The 27,357-nt window shown below is 41.5% G+C and overlaps 1 protein-coding gene across 1 annotated transcript in view; it reads left to right on the top strand.

Annotated features, from left to right (window-relative positions):
• The window catches only part of LOC140725468 (AP-1 complex subunit sigma-3-like), a 53,566-nt gene that overhangs the window by 12,452 nt on the left and 13,757 nt on the right, over positions 1-27,357 (top strand). Inside the window, exons 2-3 of the mRNA XM_073040960.1 lie at positions 4,345-4,523; positions 26,662-26,770. Coding sequence (XP_072897061.1) covers positions 4,345-4,523; positions 26,662-26,770 — 288 coding nt within the window. The remainder of the gene's footprint in view (positions 1-4,344; positions 4,524-26,661; positions 26,771-27,357) is intronic.

Here is a 27,357-nt window from a genome sequence, read left to right as displayed (position 1 = left end):
GAAACAGGCTGTTCACCTTGTTTTGCATGGCATGCAGCATGCAGTTCACATCAACGATTGAACTGCATCTCAAGTGATTTTTAGTTGATTAAGCTACACAAGTAAAGACACCCCTTCTTCCTCAGATACACCTCTCAGTGCTGACAGCTATAAGTATCCTGCAGTTTGGGCTCTGGCAACTTGAAGCATTTGTGGGAGCTGCCAGAAAGGAAAGGAAGTCTCTTTGTGACCTACAATGTGCTGGATATATGGAGGACTGAAATTCTTCAAGGATTTATGTTATTCAAGGGTGCTTTTAGGGGTACAATCTCGGGAAACCGGGAACAGTGGCAAATTGCAATGCTTGATATGCCACTTTCTCTTTACTGAAATTGAAAATGGATAACATCTTCCCTCTTGAGTCAAGAGCCTCGGTTAACCTCTCAGATATACCAAGGCCAACAGGAATGATTCAAAGACCAACATCAACAGAAGAAGTGGTCTAGGCTAAAACCTGTTCTCTGTGATTACAGAATTTGAAAACAGAAAGCTGTGAGTGCAATCCACCCCAGGTAGGTTCAGGTGTTTCAGAAGACCCTCTAGGAATGGGTTCCATGCAGCTGATCATGGTTGCTTCTGCTACAAGATCCCTAAGTCTTTCTTAGTGGCCAGGCTTGCCTACCCCTAAGCCTCCCGTTGTGGAGTGCTGCTGGTGGCATCAGTGCCTATGAAAGAATTCAGCAGTTAAATGCTGAACAGAAGTGCACAATTTGGGAAGCATGCCTCATAGTCAGTTTTCTGGTCAGGTCTTTTGTCAACAGCAGAACTCGCCTCTTAAATGTGTAAAATAAGAACATGGCATGCAGTGGTTCTCCTGAAGCTGTTGCATGCTGGTCATTAGCTGGAATATTGAACATGAGTTAATGTCAGCACAGGTAAAAACGTGTGCATGATAACTGATGCTATGAAGTGCGTGCCTGGTGCTTGAGAAATTTTAGATGTATTAAAATGAATTATCCAACCCTGATTTCACCCTGACATGTTTTACTCTGGGCAACCTCTACCTTAATGCATGTGATCTAATTCCTCAGCAAATGCTGCTTCTGGATTTCTCTATAGCCTTTGGCAGAGCTGATCACGTCATCTCCAAAGCGCCTCTGTCTTTATTCAGCTGTGTGGGATTTGTTAAACCGCACTACCTCTTATTCCTCTCCATCCATCCACAAATTCATTATCCCCGGCCATATTCTCGGTCCCCTAGTCACTAGGTCTTATCACTTACACTAGCATCTGTTTCTGATGTACATGGATGCTTGGTTTAAAAACTTTACTCACTCTACATTTCAAATTCCTCCATGGGTTCTCCTCAGGTTCTGTAATCTCATCTAGTTTTATTGTGCTGCATGAGCTGTAGCTTCTTAATAGTTCCCCATTGCAATTGCTCCACCATTGGCAGTAGATCCTTCAGCTGTCAATGTCCTGGAGTTGGGAATTTGTGAATGCCTTTCCTGTTATTTTCTTCTTAAAATACACTACAAAGGCAAGGCCTGGATAAGTTGAACCTTGGCTGCACTCCCTCACTGGAAAGAAAAACAAAGCAAAGGATATACTTGCAATTAGGGTATGCAGTGAAATTTCACCTGACTGATTACCAAGTTTGTCATGTGAGAATAAATTAAGTAAACGAGTCTAGTCAAATGAGATAATGGTAGATATAGAGTTAAGGTTTCCCTGATTTATATGTTTTGAACCAGTGGTCACTGTCTCAAAACAAAGAGTAGGTAATTTGGGGCCCAAATGAGAAAAGAAAATTCTCCCCCACTTCACATAAAGTGGTTAATCTTTCCAAAGCATTACCACAGAACATGGACCAAATGGATCAATAGATTTTTTTTTAGATATTAATAGAATCAGGAGGTTTGTTGTTACCAGGACACTCATCTTTTGGTTAGAGCTCCAATCACTGCAGTACTGGGCTCTGAATTATATCAGTGAAAATTCTCATCTTCAGCAGATAGATAAAAGAAGAACTTTATTCAATGACAACTTTCGAGTAATTCAATGAAAGTTGTTCTGAAATGTGCATGTTGTTCTAATTTAGAGATATTAAAGACTGGGACAAAATGAAAATTCCTTGTGTATAAATGAAAATTATTGATCTTGGAATTACTGCAAAATATTGTGCATTCAAAAAGCTTTCTTGCAATTTATATTCTCCTTGGGTTTTGGTATTCTGATGGGTTTGCTGGTGAGCTGAATTGAAGGGACTTGGACTGTAAAATTTAGTTATTTGTGTTTTTATGAAACTCTTGGGTAATGAGAAAGAATTTCTGCAAAATTATTTCTAATTCAATCATAACTATAACCTGCATTGTTATTGAGTGAGCTGTAATCAGTCATTATTCTCAATGGAGTTAATTATTTCACTCCAGACGCTGTAATTGTCACCAACACCCACAAAATAAATTGTGCTTCATAAAGAAAGCAAAAGAAGGGAAAGGAATGGAATAAGAGAAGAGTAAATATGGAAGTAAATAGAATATATTTTTAAAATCCTCAGTACCAGAAATCAAATGACATAACTTGTGCTTCATTTCTGAAGGTGGGAGGAGCTTTTACCGTGAAGATTTACGGGAAAGCAGACACTGTCTCCTGAAATGCAAAGCTGTGGTTATCTCTAATCTACAATAAGAATGGTAGATGTACAGCAATTTCATGTTGATTTTAGACACATCTCTTTTATAAAAAAAAACTAATTTAGTCTGAACTTATTTACCACACCTGGAGGGGTGACTTCAATCATAATTGGTCTTTTCAGCTTTCTCTCTTGCCCCCCCCCCCATTTTACTTGTTGACCCTTTTCTTTCTCCCCTTCTGTGTCTGAGCTATAGATGTGTGTATTTCCAAATACTTGGTAAGCAAATTTTATGATCCCATATTGCACAGTTTTCTAAAGCAGTTAATATAGAGCAGCACCTGGAAAGAGACTGAACATTTTAGCAATAGGTATAAGATACTTAAATATTGATGAAATTAATAAATATGTGCATTTGCAGAACTAAATTGCTCAAACGTAGTAAGTATCCAATACAATGCAGTGGAGAAATTTAGTGCAAAATCCCAACTTGTAAAAAATTTCAGTAGCCCGAACTGATATTCTGTACTTCAAATGATCTTTACTATGTAAAAATACTTATTATATCCAGAAACTAGTAGTACTTATATTTGTAAAGTATTTACAAGATCAGTGGTGTTCATTCAGGTCGTCTTGTCTGTGCTGGCCCAAAAAAGAACTATGCAGTCTAATTTAGCTTTCTAGCTCTTGGTGCAGGGTGTGGTGACGAAAGGCAATTTAAATGCATAGCCAAGTAATTTCTAAACATACAGAGTATTTCTGAATGATATGTCAGAGAAAATAAGAGCTTAATAATGCTCCAAGAGATAAACAAACTGCCTCATTCCTCCCCCCCCAATCTTCCCATAAATTATCTCCCATGATATTTGCCATTCATTTAAGGGATTTGTTCATTTTATCTATTATATCAGTGCTCCCCATATTGCTCAAGAATTAAATTATTTTTGAAATTAAGTGCTTTGTTGTACTTATTCTACTAAACACTGTTAGTTCTTATCATTAGCAGAATGATGCTGGTTTTTGTCCCAAGGTAAATTACCAACCGAAGAGTTTTGTTCTCTAATTTGAATAGATTCAGTTTCTGATTTATTAAAGGCTAACATGCATCCAAGCCCATAACCTTCACCATTACTCCTGAATTAAAAGATGTCTTGATGTTAGGGTATCTGTTCTTCCCTATCTCTTCATCAAATTAACTGGGCGATCTTTTGTACACACCTGTGAAAATAACTACCTGAGGTGTGGCATTTCTGCTGAAAGACTGCACCTTGAATAGTGTGAACCTTGTTGTTCAGGTCTTCAAACTGAAGAGTTGAACTAACAACTTTCTGATTTTGAGGTGAGTATGACGCCAGGTTTTGGCTAATTCCTAATTTAAGCAATGCATGTTTCAGAGGCTTCATTTCAAGCTTGATGCCAGTGTAGATTTTATCTAAACATCCAGATTCTATTCTTAAATCTCTTGAGGTCAATTAACACATCAGATCATAGGACCAGTTCTAATTTCAATGGCTTTGTGTTCTATTGTTTTCTGCTTTTGTTTTCCAATATTTGCAAAGTATCATTTTTGCTTATTTATTTTAGTATGTACCCAGTAATAATTTCTTATGTCATACTGGGCTACTCAGCATGAGCTTTCGTACCACATTAATTGTCAGGTGATCTAGAAAGGGTAGGGAAGCACACAGAAGCTGCACTGAATTCTTAAAGATGACTGTTTCTCTTCACAGATGCGTTTTATGCTGCTTTTTAGCCGTCAAGGCAAATTGAGACTCCAGAAGTGGTACACTGTAATGGTTGATAAGGAGAAGAAAAAGATTACAAGGGAACTTGTTCAAATTGTGCTAAGTCGACAAGGCAAAATGTGTAGCTTTGTGGAATGGCGGGATCTCAAAATTATTTATAAAAGGTTTGAATTATATTCTTTATTAATGCATACTTTCTGCAACATTTTTACTTCTAAATGGAATGTAAATTACTGATTGAACTTTTATTGCAGGTTTAGATTCTGGAGTATTATAGTCAGCAACAGCCTAACACTTTAAAAGCAGATGCTTGCTCAGTTGCTGACATCTGCTGTCTCTGTCCCCTGAAACTTACAGTGGTTGATTTTTTTTTAGTATATAAGAAGAATACTTGCATTTTAATTTACTAGCAGTCATTTTTAGTTCAGAACCTCCATTCCACATCAGTTTATAGTTTGACTATTGATTTCAATTTTCATACAATGCACGTAACTCTTATTCAATGTTACTCTATTGCTCTGTGTTACTAGGATTTATGGTTTAATATCACTCTTTCATCTTATTCAGTTAATCCAGAATTAATTGAACCATAGCTTACTCCAGTTGACTGTTACTTTAATTCCTCATCCCACTTCCTGTTCTACCTATTAAATGGTCCCAGAGGTGTGCTTATCAAAAAGCTTCTGGTAACCATGTTCAGCTCTTAGTCTTCACATGTGGCTAAGCTACTAAGACCAGTGGAACCGTTTCAACTGACAGTAGAAGGGGCAAAGGTGGGTTACTGACTCCCGAAAACCAGTTGCTTTGGGCAGATGTGGCTCATCGGCTGTGGTTGGCAGCTCATCTAGGAAAAGGAAATCTCTGATCTCAAACGTCTGCTACCTTGCGGCTATACCCGCTGACGGGGAGGTCTTTGGGTCATTGAGCCAATGCTGATTGGCAATTCCTGGGATGCCACTGGTGCCAAGATGTATTGGTCTCTACCATTCTTTTGGATTCATCAGCTGCATGGAGAGTGTGAACTTGCTGCACGGGCAGCAGCTTGCTTATCATGTTGTATTGCCCTGGCTTGCGTATCACATATGCAGCTGGGACGAAACGTCCATGGTTGACCCCAGCCAACGGAGGGATTCAACTCCTCCTCTGACCTCTTGTGGCCATTTAACCATTTCAGTGAAATCCTCCATTAAGCTCAAAGAACAGCTTCTTCTTGTTTCTGTCTAGCCACTTTACACCCTTGGCATTCCATCAGAATTCTAGTTCTGATGTATGTAACCATCCTGTAAAAATTAACTTGGCTTTTCTGTCTCCACAAATGCTGCCTGACCAGTTGAAATTTTACAGCCAACTTTGTTTTATTATAAAAATCTACCCTATCTTCTACAAATGCTGAGTTACACCGAATGAATTTCCAACATAAAGAGCAGCTGTTCAGTCCAACCAGGCTATGTTAGCACCATAGGTCTGTCTCCAGATCTTATGTCTAGAATTCGTTTGTGCTTCTCTGGTAAATCACCAATATAATTCACATTAGAACTGACAGGAAGTGACTTGGCTGAGCTTTATACAGTCCCCTCCTACTTTAGCATTGTTTCTAATCTCTTAGGAAGTGGATCTGGTCTACCTGCTCTCTGCCTTTAAAAAGTTCAATTAATACTATTAGAGTTGTGAGAGTCATACCCCTTCTGTCCTTGGATATCAACTGCCACACAATATTTATAAACTCAAAGGAAATGAGGATTAGCAGAAGTAGAAAATGACCTGTTGATTGCACAAAATCTCATTGCCATGTTCAAACATTGCCTTTTGCTATATGCTGTTTGCCGTGTCACCTTTGTCTCTGATGGTTCTCACTGCTTGTATTTCCAAAAAAGTGTTGCATGAATTTTTACCTGATAATATTTGAGTAATTTATCTGTCAATACCTTGTTAGAAAAATTCTCCTCTTCAAGTCAAGTTTAATTGTTATTCAACCATACAAGAACACCCATGGATTCTGAGACCAAGGTGCAAAGCCCAGAACCAGCAATCACACACAGCACAAGGTACATATAAACTAGCAAGCACATATTAGATATCAGTAAAATACAGTCGCACAAAAAACATATAATCCAAGATCCCGAGTACATGGATATTGTTGGAGTCTGCAGTCCAACACAATACAGCTTGTGGTTTGCTGAGTGAACACTAGATGGCAGCACTGACTCCAGCTTGGTTGCCATTCCACACTGCCTGCAGTGGAGCACAATGACTCCAACGCCTCTCTTCTGGCTGGCTGTGAACAGGCGACGCTGCGGCTTGAAGCCTAATCCCTGCTGCAACTGAGGTCATGTAGCTCCCCTGCTGGTCCGCCAATAAATCAGTGACTTGGACTTGCAGCATTCCACATTAACAATATCCAACAGAGCCTTGCGATCACAAGAAAAGCAACTAAGATGATCACTTGCTGGTAGACTGCATGCGTCCTTCACGTCCTGAATCCTCTCTGATGTAAGCGGCAGCGTGATTCACACCAACTCCAGCTCCTTCACTTTCTCCACCAATCAGCAACCTGCTGATGGGGTAGACCTGCAGTACTTTAAGTAGGGTCTTGTGATCATAAAAATAGGTTTAAAAAGGACAATAACATCTTTTGTTGGCCCCACAGAAGCCGCTGTGATCTACCAGAAGTTGTATTACATAGAATATACATCAGAGAGGTAGGATTGCGAAGTCTGTAGTCGTGTCACAATGAAATTCGACATTTATTATTGAAAATTATTATTGGTTTTAGATGGAGCATTTTCTGCCTGGAGGTCAGTGATCAGTACTGTTCCACAGCTATCTGTTCTGAAACCCTGCTCTTTGTGATTTTTGTAAATGACTCGGATAAGGAAGTGGAAGGCTGCATTACTATGTTTACAGTTGACACATAGGATGGTGACGTTACTGTGTTGTTGTAGTTGCAACAACATGCTGACAATATGCAGAGCTGCACTGAGAAGTGGCAGATAGAGTCCCACCTAGAAAAGTGTGAAATGATTCATTTTGGAAGGCAAGATACAGGGTTAATAGCAGGATATTTGGAAGTGTGGAGGGACAGAGGAATATTGGGATCCAAATCTAGATCCCTCAAAGTTGCTGCTGGCATTCTTAGAAAGGCATATGGTGTGTTGGTCTTGAAATATTGTGTTTAGTTCTGGTCAACTCATTATCAGAAGAATATGGAAGCTTTAGAGAGGGTGCCCAGGACATTTGCGAGGATGCTGCCTGGATTAGAGAGCATGTCTCATGAGGATAGGTTGAGTGAGCTAGTTTTTTCTCTTTGGAGTGAAGGAGGATATGAGGTAACTTGATAAAGGTGTACAACATCATAAGAAGCATAGATGGAGTAGCCAGCTAGAAACTTTTTCCAAGGGCAAAAATGGCTAATACCAGGGAGAATAATTTGAAGGTGATTTCAGGAAAATGCAGGGACGATATCAAAGGTAGGTTTATTTACATAATGTGATGGATGTGTGGAATACCCTGTCAGTAGTGGTGGTGTGGTCAGATACATTAAGGACATTTTTAGGAGACTCTTAGATGGGCATGTGGATGATAGAAAAATGGAAGGCTATGTAGGAGGAAAGGGTTAGATTAATTTTGACTGATCAAATGTATTATAGAATATCGTGGGCTAAAGACCTGTACTGGGCTGTATGTTTGATGAAACACCAGCATTATTGAAAGGTCTAGAATATATTTCAGTTCTATGTTGCTATATCTTTTGTACATTACTTGTATTTCATTATGTAAATGCTTAATCGTTTTTTCAGATTTCATTAAATTTCCTTAATGTTTGAGAAGTATTTTCCATTTATATTTATTTTTAATTGCATTCAGTGTATAGTTTATTAAACGCTTCAGCCATATGGTATCAGAACAGATTTCAATGGCCTGGTAAAAATAATGTGCTGCGACTTGAGTCTAATGGAACACTGTCAGATATCATCTGAGAATACCATAACCAGAAGGGAAGGTTTTGATTGCATATTGGAAGCGCTGTTGTTACGTATCCCGTAACTGGATCACTTACCAGCAAAGATAGAGAGGTCCGCTGAAGTCTGATGGTACCATTTTCAAATGTTTTTATTTATAAAGGGGCACAAAAGTAAGGTTAATACAAACATTCAGATAACATACGTCGTCAATATTCAATCTAAAGCGCAGGTATAGTAATAATCAATCAGAAATAAGCTCTATCGTTGTCTAGGGGATAATATATTGTCCATTTGGAAATGTAAAAGTCATTCAGAAGTCTGCAGGCTTCAGCCTTTTGGGAACCGCTGTGTTTCCCTTGTTGGAGAGAGAGAGAGAGATTGGTGAGAAAAGGAACACTTGCCCGGGTCCTTACGAAGCAAAGCCGTGGAATCAGGGGAGCAGGCTTTCCTGTTGTTAGTTAAAAGCGGTTTTCCGTGATTCCAGCCACAGACTCCAGATTCGGAATCTAACGCACGTGGCTTCCTTCAGAATGGCTTCCCGCTACGACGGGATCGCTATCGTGTCTCCTTGGTGCGTCTGAAGGGGTCGTCCCCCCCAGACCCTCCTTTATACTTCCTCACGGGATCGCAGGTGTCAATCAGGTTGCAGGTGTCAATCTCTCTCTCAACCAGCCCACTTTGCCCGAGGGCTTTACACGTGGTCTTCATGAGACAATAGTCAAGGTCGCCTTATTCTGCATCCCGGTGGAATGCGGTATTCAGCACGTCTCTCTCTCTCTCCCATTTCCGGTGTCTATTCAGCACGTCTCTCTCTCTCCCATTTCCGGTGTCTATTCAGCACGTCTCTCTCTCTCCCATTTCCTGTGTCTATTCAGCACGTCTCTCTCTCTCCCATTTCCTGTGTCTATTCAGCACGTCTCTCTTCTCTTGGGTCATTGACCCCCCTCCTTCACCAGGGCTCTTGCGATTCTCACAAAGGAGGGGGCTGGTATCATAACACCTCCCTTTCTTAAACGTTTTTTTACCAGCGGTTAAAAACAATGGTACAGAGTCTTACAGGATTTTTTTGAATCTACCACAATACACAAGCTTTTCTTTTCACAGAGTACTACTGTTATACATTCAAGTCAGTAGCTAAACAGTTAATGATCACAGTGTCCCTTTCTTTAATATCTTAACATCGCTACCGTACTAAAATCTTGTAGCATCAGACTTCAATTCAATAACCACCAATTTATTTTTTTTCTTCAGCAACAAAACTAAGGAGGTGTGATCTTAGCTTAGGTGCATCTACAAAAGTTTATGCAAATACTAATCGTTTCGGTCGTTTCACTTCACCGGCAGGTCTCCAAAGGGGCTGACTTTATTATTCACAGGCTTTGGCGCAACCCCGTACAACCTGCTTTGCTGTTTAAAAATGGCATCCCCATTAACCGTCGCCTCTTTTTCGGTGAGTCCCCCCGTGGGGAACTTGAGTAATTTGGCGTGGTGAACTCCCGCCCGTCCCGTTCATCGGGGTCATTTTATCAACACCCCTTGATCATTTCCACCCAATTCTTTAATTTTACCCAGGTGGCTATCCCTTTTGTCAGGACCCTTCAGGCTATTGGTTTTTATTTCGAACTCTTCGTTCAAGTAGCATTTCAAATGCGGCCTCTTCACACCCCACCCTGGCATAACAATAGTGTGGGGGGCCCCGCTATCTTCCGGCTCATTCTGTGAGCGATCTGCCAGGTTTAAGATTTCTTCCTTCGATTTGGGAACTACAGACTTTCCGTTTCCTTCAATAACAATCCTTATCCCCCCATGGTTGAGTTCCACTTTAAGGTTCACCACCCCTTCGTGTACAAACACCTGGGAACCCTCCCTTCCCCCAATTACCAGGGTTAACCCTGTCTTCACTGAGCCCAGTCCATCTAACCCACAGGGACTGCATTCCTTTTCAACTGAATCAAATACCTCAGACTTTTCCTGAGCTCCATTACTAGGTTCAGTACCACGTGCATCCACATCTTGGACACACTCAAACGGGACATCTGCCTCTTCCAGGCTTTCAATACCCGTACCCTTTTCAAATTCTAAATTCCCCTGATCCTCCCAGTTCCTCTCTGGGCAACTCCCTTCCGGAGTAAACTCAACCCCATGGGCTGAAATAACCTCGTCTGCCAACCCAGCAGACCTCTCCAAGGTAATGGCATCCTTTTCATCTAGGACTGCCTTCATCTCATTATCGGGAACACCTTGACAACTCTCAACTTCTTCAAACAGGGCTGCCACCCCGACAGATCATCCATGTCCAACTCTGGACCTTTTAACAGCTTTTTCCGTTTCTCATCTTTATTTCCTACCTCTAGGACCTTTCTCTTCGCTAAGGGAAGATCAAGCTCCTCTTCCTTAACCCCTTTCACTTTACTACTCTTCGGTTTACCACCCTCAGAACCCTCATGGTACAGGGTCGGTAGGACCGTCTCGGCCAAATCAATACTGGCCAGATTTAAACTGCTCGCTTTCTCAGCTGCCTTTCTCGACAGGCTGCGAATGCTGTGGTACAGACTGGAGATGCGAGGGGCGGGGCTGCAATCCTCACAGGCTGTTTGAGCTGTGTCACCCTTGTCCAAACCTGCCCCCCGGCTAAATCATTTCCGAGGAGGACGTCCGCGTCAGTTCTCGGGAATTCTGATGGCACCCCTATTTCGACTGGTCCAGATACCAGCTCACAATCCATAATTACCTGATGTAGGGGCACCATTTCTATTCTTGTACCTATCCCCTTCACGGCGACCATTCCCCTTCTCTGACCGAAATCTAGTATCTCATGGCGGATCAACGACAGCTCCGCCCCGGTGTCTCGCCAGATTCGGACGGGAATGGGTGGGTCTCCCCCCTTCACGGACACGGTTCCGGGTGACAGCCAAGTCTCTGACCCTTCTCGTACTCTGTCTACCCGGGGCTCTCTCGTCGATTTACTGATTACCACGGCACACCCGGTAGGGACCGCTGCTTTCCCTTTTTCTGGCTCCTTTCTCAGAGCAAAGCACCTAGAGGCAATATGTCCTCCCTTCCCACAATTAAAACAGGTCAAGCCCGGAAATCTCGGGCCGCCTGGCCTTTCCCCCTCAACCTTACCACTAGCTCCCGGCGGGACCTCTGCCTCAGCCGGCGGACTTTCCCTACCGTTCTGACGGTCTCTCGGGTAACCTTTTGGCGAGGAAAACTTTATCCTGTGGGCTAGGGCATATTCATCTGCGAACCTAGCAATTTCTGAGATGGACTTATTCGCCTTCTCATTCAAATACATCCGGATCTCTTCCGGAACACACCCTTTTAATTTCTCAATCAGAAATAACTCCCTGATACGCCCATAATCCCCGTCCACCTGTTCCACGGTGCACCAATGGTCCAAGAGCACACCCTTTTCATAGGCTAGCTCGGTATACGTTTGATTCCACCCTTTCCGTAAATTTCTGAACCTTTGTCTATACGCTTCAGGTACTAGCTCGTAACTCCGGAGAATGGCCTCCTTTACTTTGGCATAATTCTCCGCTTCCCCTTCCTCGACGGCCAAGGCCGCATATGCTCGTTGTGCCTTCCCCTTTAACACACTTTGTAACAACGCCACCCACTGCTCTTTGGGCCACTTTTGATTTACTGCCACCTTTTCAAAAAGCAAGAACTAACTATCAACATCCGACTCTTCGAATGGAGGTACTACCTTCAACTCCCGACTAACATTAAACCTCTCGTCTTGATCTAACCCTAGATCTCTTCGCTCTTTCTTTAACTTCTCCATCTCCAAGTCATGTTCCCTCTGTTCTCGTCTCTCCTCATACTCTCTTTGCTTTTCGGCTCGTTCCCTCTCGTTCTCGGCTCGTTCCCTCTCGTTCTCGGCTACTTCTAGCTCTTTTAGCTGAATTTCATGCTGTCTTTGCTTTTCAGCTTGGTCCTGCTCTTTTTCCACCTCTAACCCCTTTAGTTGGAGCTCCTGCTCCCTTTCTTTCTCTCTCTCAGCCCGTTCTTTCTCTCTCTCAGCCGCTTCCAGCTGCTTTATTTTAAATTCATGTTCCAACTTTAATTTCTCCAACTCTAGCTGATCCATCCCACTCGCTGGTACTTTTTCAGGGATATTTTCCAAGACCTCAGCTTCGAACACTTTCTTCCCAATGTAATACCGAGTTATGGCCCCTCGCACCTCCCGCTTTTTCATGGACGACCTCACTTCTGCGAGATCCAATCCCTTCGCCAAATTTAGCAAGTCTGATTTGGTGGCCACCTCTAGCGCCTCCACAGTTGGGTTTTTCATAAATTCATCCACGTCCATCTTTGCTGGTTTCCCGTCTGGCTACCTGCGTACCAGATCCAATTTTTTTTTTTTTTTTTTTTTTAACTTACAAACCCAATTCACTGCCCTCCCAATTTGGTTTCAAATCTTGAGACGAGGCCCCACGTTGTTACGTATCCTGTAACTGGATCACTTACCAGCAAAGATAGAGAGGTCCGCTGAAGTCTGAGGGTACCATTTTCAAACGTTTTTATTTATAAAGGGGCACAAAAGTAAGGTTAATACAAACATTCAGATAACATACGTCGTCAATATTCAATCTAAAGCGCAGGTATAGTAATAATCAATCAGAAATAAGCTCTATCGTTGTCTAGGGGATAATATATTGTCCATTTGGAAATATAAAAGTCATTCAGAAGTCTGCAGGCTTCAGCCTTTTGGGAACCGCTGGGTTTCCCTTGTTGGAGAGAGAGAGAGAGAGAGATTGGTGAGAAAAGGAACACTTGCCCGGGTCCTTACGAAGCAAAGCCGTGGAATCAGGGGAGCAGGCTTCCCTGTTGTTAGTTAAAAGCGGTTTTCCGTGATTCCAGCCACAGACTCCAGATTCAGAATCTAACGCACGTGGCTTCCTTCAGAATGGCTTCCCGCTACTACGGGATCGCTATCGTGTCTCCTTGGTGCGTCTGAAGGGGTTGTCCCCCCCAGACCCTCCTTTATACTTCCTCACGGGATCGCAGGTGTCAATCAGGTTGCAGGTGTCAATCTCTCTCTCAACCAGCCCACTTTGCCCGAGGGCTTTACACGTGGTCTTCATGAGACAATAGTCAAGGTCGCCTTATTCTGCATCCCGGTGGAACGCGGTATTCAGCACGTCTCTCTCTCTCCCATTTCCGGTGTCTATTCAGCACGTCTCTTTCTCTCCCATTTCCGGTGTCTATTCAGCACGTCTCTCTCTCTCCCATTTCCTGTGTCTATTCAGCACGTCTCTCTCTCTCCCATTTCCTGTGTCTATTCAGCACGTCTCTCTCTCTCGTGGGTCATTGACCCCCCCCCCTCACTAGGGCTCTTGCGATTCTCACAAAGGAGGGGGCTGGTATCATAACACTGTGATTTGAAGAATAAGACTTTTGTCTTGAGTGGAAATATGGAAAGTCCTCTTGTTGATGATTTCTTGACCAAGGACTTTCTCAGAAGAAAGATAACTGATATCAAACCAGTTTACAGACTTGTTGGACTGCATTTGTGACCTTCTTTTCAATGAGAGTGGTTATTCTTTGGGAAATTTTAGTGTTAACTTCCTGCTAGGACTTTAATTTGCTGAAGGCCTGTAAAGGGAAGCCAGTTTATAATCTGCAGAGTGGAGCCTGATGCTGGTCATGATGTAACACAGGTTAATCATAGTGCAGGATCCCAACACAGTTCTGACATGGGGCACGCACTGCAAATGTTCCCAGTTTCTGAGTGATCAGATTTTTGCTCAGATATCTCACTATTTTTCTCTCTTTGCACTATACTGCTGCCACAAAACAACAAATTTTACAATATATGCAACACACCAGAACTATTTTCACATTTTACCATCTCATTTTCTAAATTTAAAATATTGAGCTAGGATTTTTTTGAGCGAATTGACAAAACATTGTTCATCGTGTCAAATCAAAATGAAATTCCAAAACCTGTTAAATTTACTAAAATTCAAAAAACCAGAATTGAGGCTGAAAAATGTAGTCATCCCCTTTGTAATTACTGGGTTAACCTCCCTCTTACCTTATCGCCTCATCTAATCTGTTGATATAGAAAATTGGAGGATCATCTTTTTTCAATGAATTCTTAAAAATAAATGCCGCCTCTTTCTGTAAGGTCCAACAGTATGGTAGATTTTCAACAGATCGGACCAAAATGAAGACAGAAGAGCATTCAAGACAAGTCAGGGAAATGATAATGGAGAAGCACGAATCTGGGGAAGGGTACATGACCATCTCAAAGGTACTGAACATACCTCGGAGCTGAGTGCAGTGCATCTAGGAAAAGGTGGAAAGGTATGAAACCACAGCCACATTGCCTTAGTCAGGCCACCCCTCTAAACTTTAGTTGCCAGAGAAGTACGGCACTTGTGAGAGCTGCTGTGATGCCAACAGTCACTCTGGGGGAGCTGCAGAAGTCAATGGCTGCAACTGGAGATGAAGCTCATGGCTCCACAATCTCTAAGGCCTTGCACTGAAAGGGAGATTATGGAGGAGTGGCAAGGAAGAAGCCCAGGCTTAAAAAAAGCACATCCTTGCCTGTAAGGACTTTACAAAGCAACACTTAGAAGATGCTGTAAACATGTGGAAGAAGGTTTGGTGGTTGGATGAGACTAAAGTGGAACCTTTTGGCCTCAAGTGGAATGTGTGGTGTAAATCTAATGTTGCGCATCAGCCAGGTAACACTATTGCTGCTGTGAAGTATGGTGGAGGTAGCATCATGGTATGGGGATGCTTTTCAACAGCAGGGACTGGAAATCTCAGGATTTATGGGAAGATGAAGGCTGTTAGATAACAGAGAGATCCTGGATAAAAACCTGCTAGCCTCTACCAGAAAGCTTACGTTGGAGAGGAAGTTCATCTTTCAGCAGGACAATGACCTCAACACACTGCCAATAGCTTCAAATGAAGAAAATTGATGCCCTTGAGTGGCAGAGTCCTGAACCCAACACAATCGAACATCTCTGACGTGACCTCATGATTGCTGTCCACCTCTGCTCCCCACAAACCTGGCACAGCTTGAACAATTTTGCAAGGAGGAATGGACAAATCTTGTTTCATCATGTTGTGCAAAGCTAATAAAGACTTTTCCAAAAAGACTTCTGACTGTAATAGCTGAGAGAGGTGGTTCAAAATCAGAATAAGGTTTATTATCACCAGCATGTGTTGTGAAATTTGTTAACCTAGCAGCAGCAGTTCAATGCCATACATAAGATAGTAGAAAAAAATAAAATAATAATAATAAGTAAATCAATTACAGTATACATATAGAGAACAAATTAAAAATCATGGAAAAAAAAGAAATAATATATATTTTAAAAAGTGAGGTAGTGTTCACGGTTTCAATGACCATTTAGGAATTGGATGGTAAAGGGGAAGAAGCTGTTCCTGAATCGATGAGTGTGTGACTTCAGGCTTCTGTACCTCCTATCTGATGGTAACAGTGAGAAAAGGGCATGCCCTGGGTGCTGAGGGTCCTTAATAATGGACGCTGTCTTTCTGAGACAGTGCTCCCTAAAGATGTCCTGGGTACTTTGTAGGCTAGTACCCAAGATGGAGCTGACTAGATTTACAACCCTCTGCAGCTTCTTTCAGTCCTGTGCAGTAGCCCTCCCATACCAGACAGTGATGCAGCCTGTCAGAATGCTCTCCACGGTACATATATAGATGTTTTTGAGTATTTTTGTTGACATACCAAATCTCTTCAAACTCCTAATGAAGTGTAGTTGCTGTCTTGCGTTCTTTATAGCTGCATCAATATGTTGGGACCAGGTTAGGTCTTCAGTGATCTTGCCACCCAGGAACTTGAAACTGCTCACACTCACCACTTCTGATCCCTCTATGAGGATTGGTGTGCGTTCCTTCATCTTACCCTTCCTGAGGTCTACAATCGGCTCTTTCATCTTACTGATGTTGAGTGCAATATTGTTACTGCGACGCCACTCCACTAGTTGACATATCTCACTCCTGTACGCCCTTTCATCTCCATCTGAGATTCTACCAACGATGGTTGTACCATCAGCAAATTTATAGATGGTATTTGAGCTATCCCTAGCCCCACAATCATGTGTATGTAGAGAGTAGAGCAGTGGGCTAAGCACACACCCCCAAGGTGCACCAGTGTTGATCATCAGCGAGGAGGAGATCTTATCACCAATCCCCACAGATTGTGGTCTTCCAGTTAGAAAGTTGACGATCCATTTAAAGAGGGCGGTACAGAAGCCCAGGTTCTGCAACTTCTCAATCAGGATTGTGGGAATGATGGTATTAAATGCTGAGCTATAATCGATGAACAGCATCCTGACATAGGTGTTTGGGTTGTCCAGGTGGTTTAAAGCCCTGTGAAGAGCCATTGAGATTGCATCTGTTGTTGACCTATTGTGGCAATAGGCAAATTGCAATGGGTCCAGGTCCTTGCTGAGGCAGGAGTTCAGTCTAGTCATGATCAATCTCTCAAAGCATTTCATCACTGTAGATGTGAGTGCTACCAGGTGATAATCATTAAGCCAACTCACATTATTCTTCTTAGGCACTGGCATGATTATTGCCTTTTTGAAGCAAGTGGGAGGGAACGTCCGCCCGTAGCAGTGAGAGGTTGTTAATCATAAGGTGGAACAATTTGATTCATACTGGGGAAAAATGGATTAACTACCTAACACCTCATAGGCCTGATTTTATTCTCACAAGTCAATGAATACGTTGTAAAAAAAAGATCACTCCCTACTTTGTACATAGTCTTCTTATTTCAATTGTTCTTTCTCTCCTCTACTTTCTATAAGTGTATACCTCAGATAATTATTATGTGGAGATTTGTGATGAATATGATTATATGATATATATGTACAGTATCTGAAATGCATCTTATGGAAATGTTTGATGATAAACTTCAATTAAAAAATAAATTACAAAAAAGAAAATGTCTTTGAATACTCCTGGGAGTTGGTTGGCATCAGCCTTTGAGTCAGAGATCACAGGGTCATCAGGTGCAGCAGGGATCTTCACAGCTGTAGTTGTGTTCTCCCTTTCAAAGCATGCACAGAAGGTGTTGAGTTCATCTGGTAGTGAAGCATCGCTGCCTTTCATGCTATTGGGTTTCGCTTTGTAGGAAGTAATGTCTTGCAGACCCTACCAGAGTTGTTGTGCATCCGATGTCGCTTCCAACCTCGTTCAAAATTGTCTCTTTGCCCTTGAAATAGCCCTCTGCTAATCATGCCTGGTTTTCTGGTACAGGCCTGGGTCACCAGACTTGAATGCCACAGATCTAGCCTTCAGCAGACAATGTAAAGGTTGGGAATCCCTGGTTTACAGGGATATTGTCCAAACACAGGCTAATGGGACTAACTGAGACGGGTATCTTGGTCCTTGGGGATCAGTTGGGCCAAAGAGCTTGTTTCCATGTTGTTCAATTTTATGAATCTTGGGCATCAACTAAAGGTAGTTTTGGTTGTGAGATCAGGCACCCTTGCTCCAGAAACATCACTACAGGAATTCCTCCGGGAATGTCCAACTATCTTGAGCTGCTTCATCAAAGACCTTCCTTCCACCAGAAGTTGAGAAGCAGTGATGTTTGTTGACAATTGCACAACATACAGTGCTGTTCATAACTCTTGAGAAACTTAGTTTCTCAGTTGAAGTTAAACAGAACTATCATATATTTGTTTTGCATAAATGATTCATTAATCTGCCAGAGTTGTAAATCCCATGTCACCTGCAACCTCATTTGAAATTGTCTCTTTATCCTTGGATTAGCCCTGGTTCATCCACGGCTTTTGGTTTGGGAAAGTACAGTAAGTCTTTGTAGGCACACACTCATCCACAAAGGTTTTAATGAAGTCGGTAACAACTGCAGCATACTCATTCAGGTTCGAATATGAATCCCTGAATACAGTCCAGCCCACCGAGTCAAAGCAGTCCTGTAGGCGCTCCTCTGCTTCCCTTGTCCATACCCTCTTGGTCCTCACTACTGGTGCTGCAGTCTTCAGTCTCTGCCTATACTCAGAGAGTAGAAGTGCAACCAGGTGATCAGACTTCCCGAAGTGAGGTCGTGGAATAGCATGGTAGGCATTCTTGATGGTGGTGTAATAGTGGTCCAATGTGTTGTTTCCTCTGGTACTGCAAGTGATTTGTTGATGGTAATTGCTTAGTGATTTTTTTTTTCCAGTCTGGCCTGGTTAAAATCCCCCAAATCGATGGTGAAGGCGTTAGGGTCCGCTGTTTGGTGCATGTTAATCCCATTGCTCAGATCATCTAAAGCCTGATTGCCATTGGTCTGAGGTGTAATGTATAACGCTACCAAAATGATTCTGGAAAACTCCCATGGTAGGTAAAGAGGATGGCACTTAACTGCTAGAGATTCCAGGTCTGGTGAGCAGAATTGGGACAGCACTGATGTATTTGTGCACCAATAAGAGTTGATCATGAGGCATACTCTTCCACCTAAGTACTGAGCAAAGGGGGATGGATCCTTTTGAAATGTTGACATTTTGAATTTTTTGTTTTTTCATGGTTCACAATTTTCCCTGTTTCGGGGCTCTGGGGTTGGGGGGAGAAAAAGAAGCATGTGATTCACAAATGAAAATTCTCAGTTAAATTGATCAAAATTCATGATTTTAATACTCAATTATGTTTTTAAAAAAAGGATTGGCAGCTGATTACATTTACAAGACGCTATATCAGTAATGATAAACCTGGTTATGAAGCAAGGGCAGAAATACTCAGGAACAAGAGAATTGCTGGTAACTCTCACAGCCAGTATGTCAGCATTGTGACAGTGAACGGAATGACATGGAGACACTGAAGCTGGTCATGTAGAAGTCTTTATTTCAGACAAGCAGGCATCATACCAGAGAAACTCTTGGAAGAAGAGGTCTCCTGACCTAATAATACATCACACTAAGGCAGGACCATAGAGCTGATTGTGGACTATAGAATGAGTAAGACGGTATCTGTAAAAATGTGTTTTTGGCAGTGCAAATTTATTTGACAATTGGTCAAATGAAGCAAGAGATCCTGAGATAAACAGGTCCCAAAAACACTTAATACCTAGTTCATCCCAATCTTTAAAGACTTTATCAGTCATGGAAGGGATAAAAAAAAATTAAGGAGAATGGGAGATGATAATAAAAAATTCGCTAAACCAAAAAATTTTCTAAATTGAGACCAGATCCTTAAAGTTTGCTTAACAATTATGTTATCTGTTGTTTTATTTGCTGAAAATGAAGCGTATGATCCAAGAAGAGAGACAATAGAGGAATTTTTTACAGAATTAACTTCTAAGGAGACGCATGATGGGCAATCTTTACGATAAATATAATAGGACCAGAAAGTAATATTCCTTATATTGGCAGCCCAATAGTAAAACCTAAAATTGGGTAGGGCTAATCCACCCATCTCTTTATTTCTTTGTAAGTAAACTTTACTTAAATGAGCTTGTTTATTATTCCAAATATAAGGGGTTAAAATTGAATCTAAAGAATCAAAGTACGTCTTAGGAATAAAAATAGGTAAGGCCTGAAAAAGATATAAAAAATTTAGGAAGAATCTTCATTTTAATCAAATTAATTCGGCCAATTAGGATTAAAGAAAGAGGGGACCATTTAGAAAGCGTCTTTTTCACATAATTCAATAAGGGGTTTAAGTTTTCTTTAAATAAATTCTTGAAGTTTTTAGTAATTGTTACACCTAGATATGTAAATTGACTTGTAACAACTTTGAACGGAAATTTGGCATTTTTACAGATACCTTCAAATTAGAGATTTTCTACATTTCCAATTAGCTACTTTTCCTATAGGTCCTGATAAAAATTTACTGGACGATCTTTTAAATTTAAAACCTTTTGTTAATGGTTCTATTACTGGTATCTATAACTTGTTGATTGATTCTAGACAAGATTTTATAGATAAAATAAAAAAAGCTTGGGAGGATGACCTAAATTGTCAGATTTCTGATGATAGATGGAATAAAATTCTTAAACGGGTTAATAAATCATCTTTCTGTGCTCCTCATTCTCTTCTACAATTTAAAGTGTTTCATAGAGCTTACATTTCTAAACAGAAGCTCTCCAGTTTTTACCCAAATGTTTCTCCACTTTGTAATAAATGCAACTCTGCTGATGCCTCTTTAATTCATATATTTTGGTTTTGCCCTACAATTGAAAAGTTTTGGCGGGAAGTATTTCATACCTTCTCTCAACTTTTTAGGGTCCAATTTGACCCAAATCCCCTTACTGCCTTGTTTAGTATTATTGAAAATGAAGATATAACTTTAAATACTCCTAATCTACAGGTTTTAGTTTTTACCTCTCTTTTAGCAAGAAGAGCAATCTTGCTTAAATGGAAGGAGTCTACCCCTCCTACACATCTTCAATGGCTACGTGATATTATGTCTTATTTAAATTTAGAAAAGATCCGCTGCTCAGTCTTAAATTCGAAACAACCTTTTGATGATATTTGGGGACCTTTCCTAAATTACTTTTCCAATTTATAAAGTTTAACAGTGCACAGACTTTTATGTATATTTTTATCTTCTCTTCTTAAGTGAATATGTTTTTTTTTCTAATTATCCATTGTCATCCATCAGCTTTTTTCTTTGGTAGTTGGTAGGGGGTTGACTTTTTTTTATATAAAAAATTTCTTTTATGATGTATGACCTATCTTTAAATTTTTGATTACAGAGTGGTATACCTTTATGTGTTATGCTATAACATTTTGATCAATTTTATCACAATATATGAATGTACACAAGTTATGTTGAGATGTATCTATGTGTTGCACTCTGTAAATCTTGTTTTTTTTCTTCTGAATAAAAATATTGTAAAAAGGAAGAAAGAATGAGTAAGACAAAAGCACACAAATCAGTCCTCCAGGGGATCAGAAATGAAGAGAGTGAGCAATTTCAAGTTTCTGGGAGTCAATATCTCTGAAGACCTAACTTGGACTCAATGTATTGATGCAGCTGTAAAGAAGGCAATCTAGTGGTTATATTTCATTAGGGGTTTGTCACCTAAAACACTCAAACTTCTATAAATGTATCATGGAGAGCATTCTGTCTTAGAAACACTGTCTGGTATGGGGTGGGGGGGGGGGGGTGGTAGGCTACTGCACAAGATTGAAGTATGTTGCAGAAACTTGTAAAATTAATCAGCTCCATCATGGATGGGTCTTATCCTCCATAGTTTCCAAGACATTTTCAAGGTGCGGTGGTATAGGAAGACAGTGTCTGTCATCAAGGATCCCCACCACCCAGGACATATCTTCTTATTGTTTCTGTCAGGAAGGAGGTATAGAAGCCTGAAGGCACACATCTAGTGATTCAGGAACAGCTTCTTCCCCTCTGCCATCCAGTTTCCAAATGGGCATTGAACCCATGAACAGTACCTCATAAAAACACAAAATGCTGGCAGAACTCAGCAGGCCAGACAGCATCTATGGGAGGAGGTAGTGACAACGTTTCGGGCCGAAACCCTTCATCAACAGTACCTCATTACATTGTCTCTTTTTTTGCACTACGTACTTTAACATAACTATTTCTCTGTCTTCTTAGTGGCATTCATGCATATGCAGACATCACAGATGAATGGGTGTTTCCTAGTTTGCAAGCAATCCCAGTCTGCAGTTCCAGGAATACCAATGTTCTGAGCTGCATTTTAAACACTATCTATGGTCCACATTCAGATCTGAAGACTGATTGCTATTGAAGTTAATATTTCCTATATTGCATAACTCAAGAATATGCCCTAATCTACTCTCCCCATAAATATTCCTTATACATTAACCCTCTGCAACCCCCCCATACCACAATTTTGCTAGTTAGATATCTGTGATGATTTCCTGACTTTGTTTTGATGCTAAACTCAGATTCTAGTGGTCAAATGCCTGCACCCGGCAACAGGTAACTTTAGGAATTTGCCTACTGAACCTGTGCAGGTTAGACCTGATGCAGATTCATCCTCAAGGTAAATGGTTAGGAGGTACAGGGATAAGTTTCACGTAAGTTATATTTTAATTGATGTAGTATATGTTTCTAGTGTTGAAAATGGAATTGCAATCAATGTATAAGTTGCTGAAATGTCTAAGGAATTGTTAAATTGTTTAGCAGCTTCACAGGAACCATGATCTGCCCTTGTAAAACTATTTCTTTGGGTAGGGCTTCTTTGATTTCACCACCTGGGGCTGTGTATGAGCAAAGGGAATGAAACATAGAAAACCTACAGCACAATACAGGCCCTTCAGCCCACAAAGTTGTGCCGAATATGTCCCTGCCTTAGAAATTACTAGGCTTACCTATAGCCCTCTATTTTACTAACCTCCATGTACCTATCTAAAAGCCTCTTAAAAGACCCTATCGTATCTGCCTCCACCACCATTGCCGGCAGCCCATTCCATGCACTCACCACTCTGAGTAAAAAAAAACTTACCCCTGACAACTCCTCTGTACCTGCTCCGCAGCACATTAAACCTGTGTCCTCTTGTGACAACCATTTCAGCCCTGGGGAAAAAGCCTCTGACTATCCACACGATCAATGCCTCTCATCATCTTGTACACCTCTATCAGGTCACCCCTCATCCTCCGACGCTCCAAGGAGAAAAGGCCGAGTTCACTCAACCTATTCTCATAAGGCATGCTCCCCATTCCAGGCAACATCCTTGTAAATCTCCTCTGCACCCTTTCTATGGTTTCCACATCCTTCCTCTAGTGAGGCAACCAGAACTGAGCACAGTACTCCAAGTGGGGTCTAACTAGGGTCCTATATAGTTGCAGTATTACTTCTCGGCTCCTAAATTCAATTCCATGATTGATGAAGGCCAATACACCATACGGCTTCTTAAACACAGAGTCAACCTGCACAGCTGCTTTGAGCGTCCTATGGACTTGGACCCCAAGATCCCTCTGATCCTCCACACTGCCAAAAGTCTTACCATTAATACTATATTCTACCATCATATCTGACCTATCAAAATGAACCACTTCACACTTATCTGGGTTGAACTCCATCTGCCACTTCTCAGCCCAGTTTTGCATCTGATCAATGTCCTGCTGTAACCTCTGACAGCCCTCCACACTATCCACAACACCTCCAACCTTTGTGTCATCGGCAAACTTACTAACCCATCCCTCCACTTCCTCATACAGGTCATTTATAAAAATCACGAAGAGTAGGGGTCCCAGAATAGATCCCTGAGGCACACCACTGGTCACTGACCTCCAAGCAGAATATGACCCGTCTACAACCACTCTTTGCCTACTGTGGGCAAGCCAGTTCTAGATCCACAAAGCAATGTCCCCTTGGATCCCATGCCTCCTTACTTTCTCAATAAGCCTTGCATGAGGTACCTTATCAAATGACTTGCTGAAATCCATATACACTACATCTACTGCTCTTCCTTCATCAATGTGTTTAATTAGATCCTCAAAAAATTCAATCAGGCTTGTAAGGCACAACCTGCCCTTTACAAAGTCATGCTGACTACTCCTAATCATATTATACCTCTCCAAATGTTCATAAATCCTGCCTTCTCCATCAACTTACCAACCACTGAGGTAAGACTCACTGGTCTATAATTTCTTGGGCTATCTCTACTCGCTTTCTTGAATAAAGGAACAACATCCGCAACCCTCCAATCCTTGGGAACCTCTCCTGTCCCCGTTGATGATGCAAAGATCATTGCCAGAGGGCCAGCAATCTCTTATCTCACTTCCCACAGTAGCCTGGGGTACATTTCGTCTGGTCCCGGCGACTTATCCAACTTGATGCTTTCCAAAAGCTCCAGCACATCCTCTTTCTTAGTATCTACATGCTCAAGCTTTTCAGTCTGCTGCAAATCATCACTACAATCACCAAGATCCTTTTCCATAGTGAATACTGAAGTAAAGTATTCATTAAGTACTTCTGCTATTTCCTCTGGTTCCATACGCACTATCCCACTCTCACATTTGATAAAGTCCTATTCTTTCATGTCTTATCCTCTTGCTCTTCACATACTTGTAGAATGCCTTGGGGTTTTCCTTAATCCTGCCCACCAAGGCCTTCTCATGGCCCCTTCTGGTTCTCCTAATTTCCTCCTTAAGCTCCTTCCTAGTAGCCTTATAATCTTCTAGATCTCTAACATTACCTAGCTCTCTGAACCTTTTGTAAGCTTTTCTTTTCTTGACTAGATTTACTACTGCCTTTGTACACCACGTTAGCTGTACCCTACCATAACTTCCCTGTTTCATTGAAAAGTACCTATACAGAACTCTACACAAATATCCCCTGAATATTTGCTACATTTTTTCCGTACTTTTCCCTGAGAACATCTGTTTCCAATTTAGGCCTCCAGTTTCCTGCCTGATAGCCTCATAATTCCCCTTACTCCAATTAAACGCTTTTCTAACTTGTCTGTTCCTATCTCTCTCCAATGCTATTGTAAAGGAGATATAATTATGATCACTATCTCCAAAATGCTCTCCCACTGAGAGATCTGACACCGACCAGGTTCATTTCCCAATACCAAATCAAGTACAGCCTCTCTTCTTGTACTGTGTCAAGAAGCCTTCCTGAACACACCTAACAAACTCCACCCCATCTAAACTCTTCGCTCTAGGGAGATGCCAATCGATATTTGGGAAATTAAAATCTCCCATCATGACAACTCTGTTATTATTACACCTTTGCAGGATCTGTTTCCCTATCTGCTCCTCAATATCCCTGTTACTATTGGGCAGCCTATAAAAAACACCCAGTAAAGTTATTGACCCCTTCCTGTTGCTAACCTCCACCACCCACAGAGACTCCGTAGACAATCCCTTCATGGTGTCCACCGTTTCTGCAGCTGTGACACTCTCTGATCAACAGTGCCACACCCCCACCTCTTTTACCTCCCTTTCTGTCATTTGTGAAACATCTAAAACCTGGCACTTGAAGTAGCCATTCCTGTCCCTGAGCCATCCAAGCCTCTGTAATGGCCATCACATCATATCTCCAAGTACTGATCCATGCTCTAAGCTCATCCACTTTGTTCACAACACTCCTCGCATTAAAATAGACACTTCTCAAGCCTTCAATCTGAGCGTGTCCCTTCTCTATCTCCTGCCTATCCTCCCTCTTGCACTGTCTACAAGCTTTCTCTATTTGTGAACTAACTTCTACTTCCTAGTCTCTTTAGTTTGGTTCCCACCCCCCCAACAATTCTAGTTTAAACTCTTCCCAGTAGCCTTAGCAAACCTTCCCACTAGGATATTGGTCCCCCTGGGATTCAAGTGCAACCTGTCCTTTTTGTACAGGTCACACCTGCCCCAAAAGAAGTCACAATGATCCAGAAATCAGAATCCTTTCCCCCTGCTCCAATCCCTCAGCCACGCATTTATCCTCCACCTCATCCTATTCCTATTCTCACTGTCACGGGGCACAGGCAGTAATCCCAGGATTTCTACCTTTGCCGTCCTGTTTTTTAACTTCCTTTCTAACTCCCTGTAGTCTTTTTTCAGGACCTCTTCCCTTTCCCTACCTATATCCCTACCTATATGTACCACGACCTCTGGCTGTTCTCCCTCCCACTGCAGGAATGAGCTGAACAATCTCTCATTGACCGCCTTTGTAAGCAGCTGGCTCTGTCTAACAGCAGATTCCAGGGCATTTTGGCACATCAAATTCTAATCATAGCTTCTTCAGTTCTTTAGACACAATGATTACTATCTTTTAAAACAGAGTTTAAATAACTTCCTGATATGTAATGGGTATTATTTTTATAGGCAAATTTTGTAACTCAGTTAAATAAAGTTGTGCTGGATGGGTTTTTCTCATTTGTGGTAGGGTATTTCAGAGGACTATTCTGAATTGTGGGATAATGCTGCTATTTTTCTTTATGAATGTAAGGACTCTAATTCACTGATAATAATGTTCCCAAATAGGAAAATCAACTACTCATTCCAAGATCTCTAAAATGATGTGACTTGCACAACTGAAGCATAATGGTAGTGTACCAATCGTTTTACGGTGCCAGTGATCACCGATTTATAGTTCAGTTCCTGCTGCTGCCTGTAGCTATTTTTACGTTCTCCCCACGATGAATGGGTTTCCTCCTGTTGCTCCGGTTTCTGTCCACGTTCCAAAGGCGTACAGTTAGGGTAACTGAGTGGCAACATTAGAGGGCTGTCCAGTACAATCCTTGCTGATTTTTGATTTTACTCAAATAATATAGTTCACTCTCTGTTAATGTTTAGGTGTACACGTGCAAATAAAATTAACTTGCTTTTTTGTGAACATTGCCAAGCTAATGTGTCTAAACTGATGATCACTTTGATGCTGAATATGAATCCATATTTTCTTTCTGTACCCTAGGTTTGCCAGCTTGTATTTTTGTTGTGCAGTAGAGGAACAAGATAATGAACTTCTGACTCTGGAAATCATCCATCGTTATGTGGAATTGCTGGATAAGTATTTTGGCAATGTGCGTTTTCTGTGGTAAATGCATTTAGACTTCCAGTAATTGAGTTTTCCCAGCATTCTCTTTTATTTCAAATTTATTTATTTAGAGATGTAGCACAGAACAGGCCCTCTGGCCCAATAGGCTGCACCTACCAGCAACCCACCTATATAACACTAGGCTAATCACAGGACATGTTGGCACATGGCCATGTGGTTAAGGTGTTTGTCCAGTGATCTGAAGGTCACTAGTTTGAGCACTGGTGCCAAGCTGTATGGGTCCTAATGCCCCTCCCTTGGACAACATCGGTGGCGTGGAGAGGGGAGACTTGCAGCTTAGACAACTGTCGGTCTTCCATAAAAGAAAACCTTGCCCAGGCTTGTGCCCTGGAAACTTTCAAAGGCACAAATCCATCGTCTAGTGAGACTAACGGAGGCCTACCTACTACTGCAATCACAGGACAATTTAAAACAACCTATTAACCAGTACATCTTTGGACTGTCAGAGGAAACTGGAGCACCAGCAAATTTCGAAAACTGCTCTGTGCTATATTTGACATTTCCAGTATTTTCCCCACTCCTGTCTAGAATCATTTCCCCGTCTTCACACCT

This window comes from Hemitrygon akajei, chromosome 3, assembly GCF_048418815.1.
Source record: "Hemitrygon akajei chromosome 3, sHemAka1.3, whole genome shotgun sequence".
In the NCBI taxonomy this organism is placed as follows: Eukaryota; Metazoa; Chordata; class Chondrichthyes; order Myliobatiformes; family Dasyatidae; genus Hemitrygon; species Hemitrygon akajei.
The sequence above is the reverse complement of the archived record's forward strand: the minus strand, read 5'-3'. Positions and strand labels throughout refer to the sequence as shown.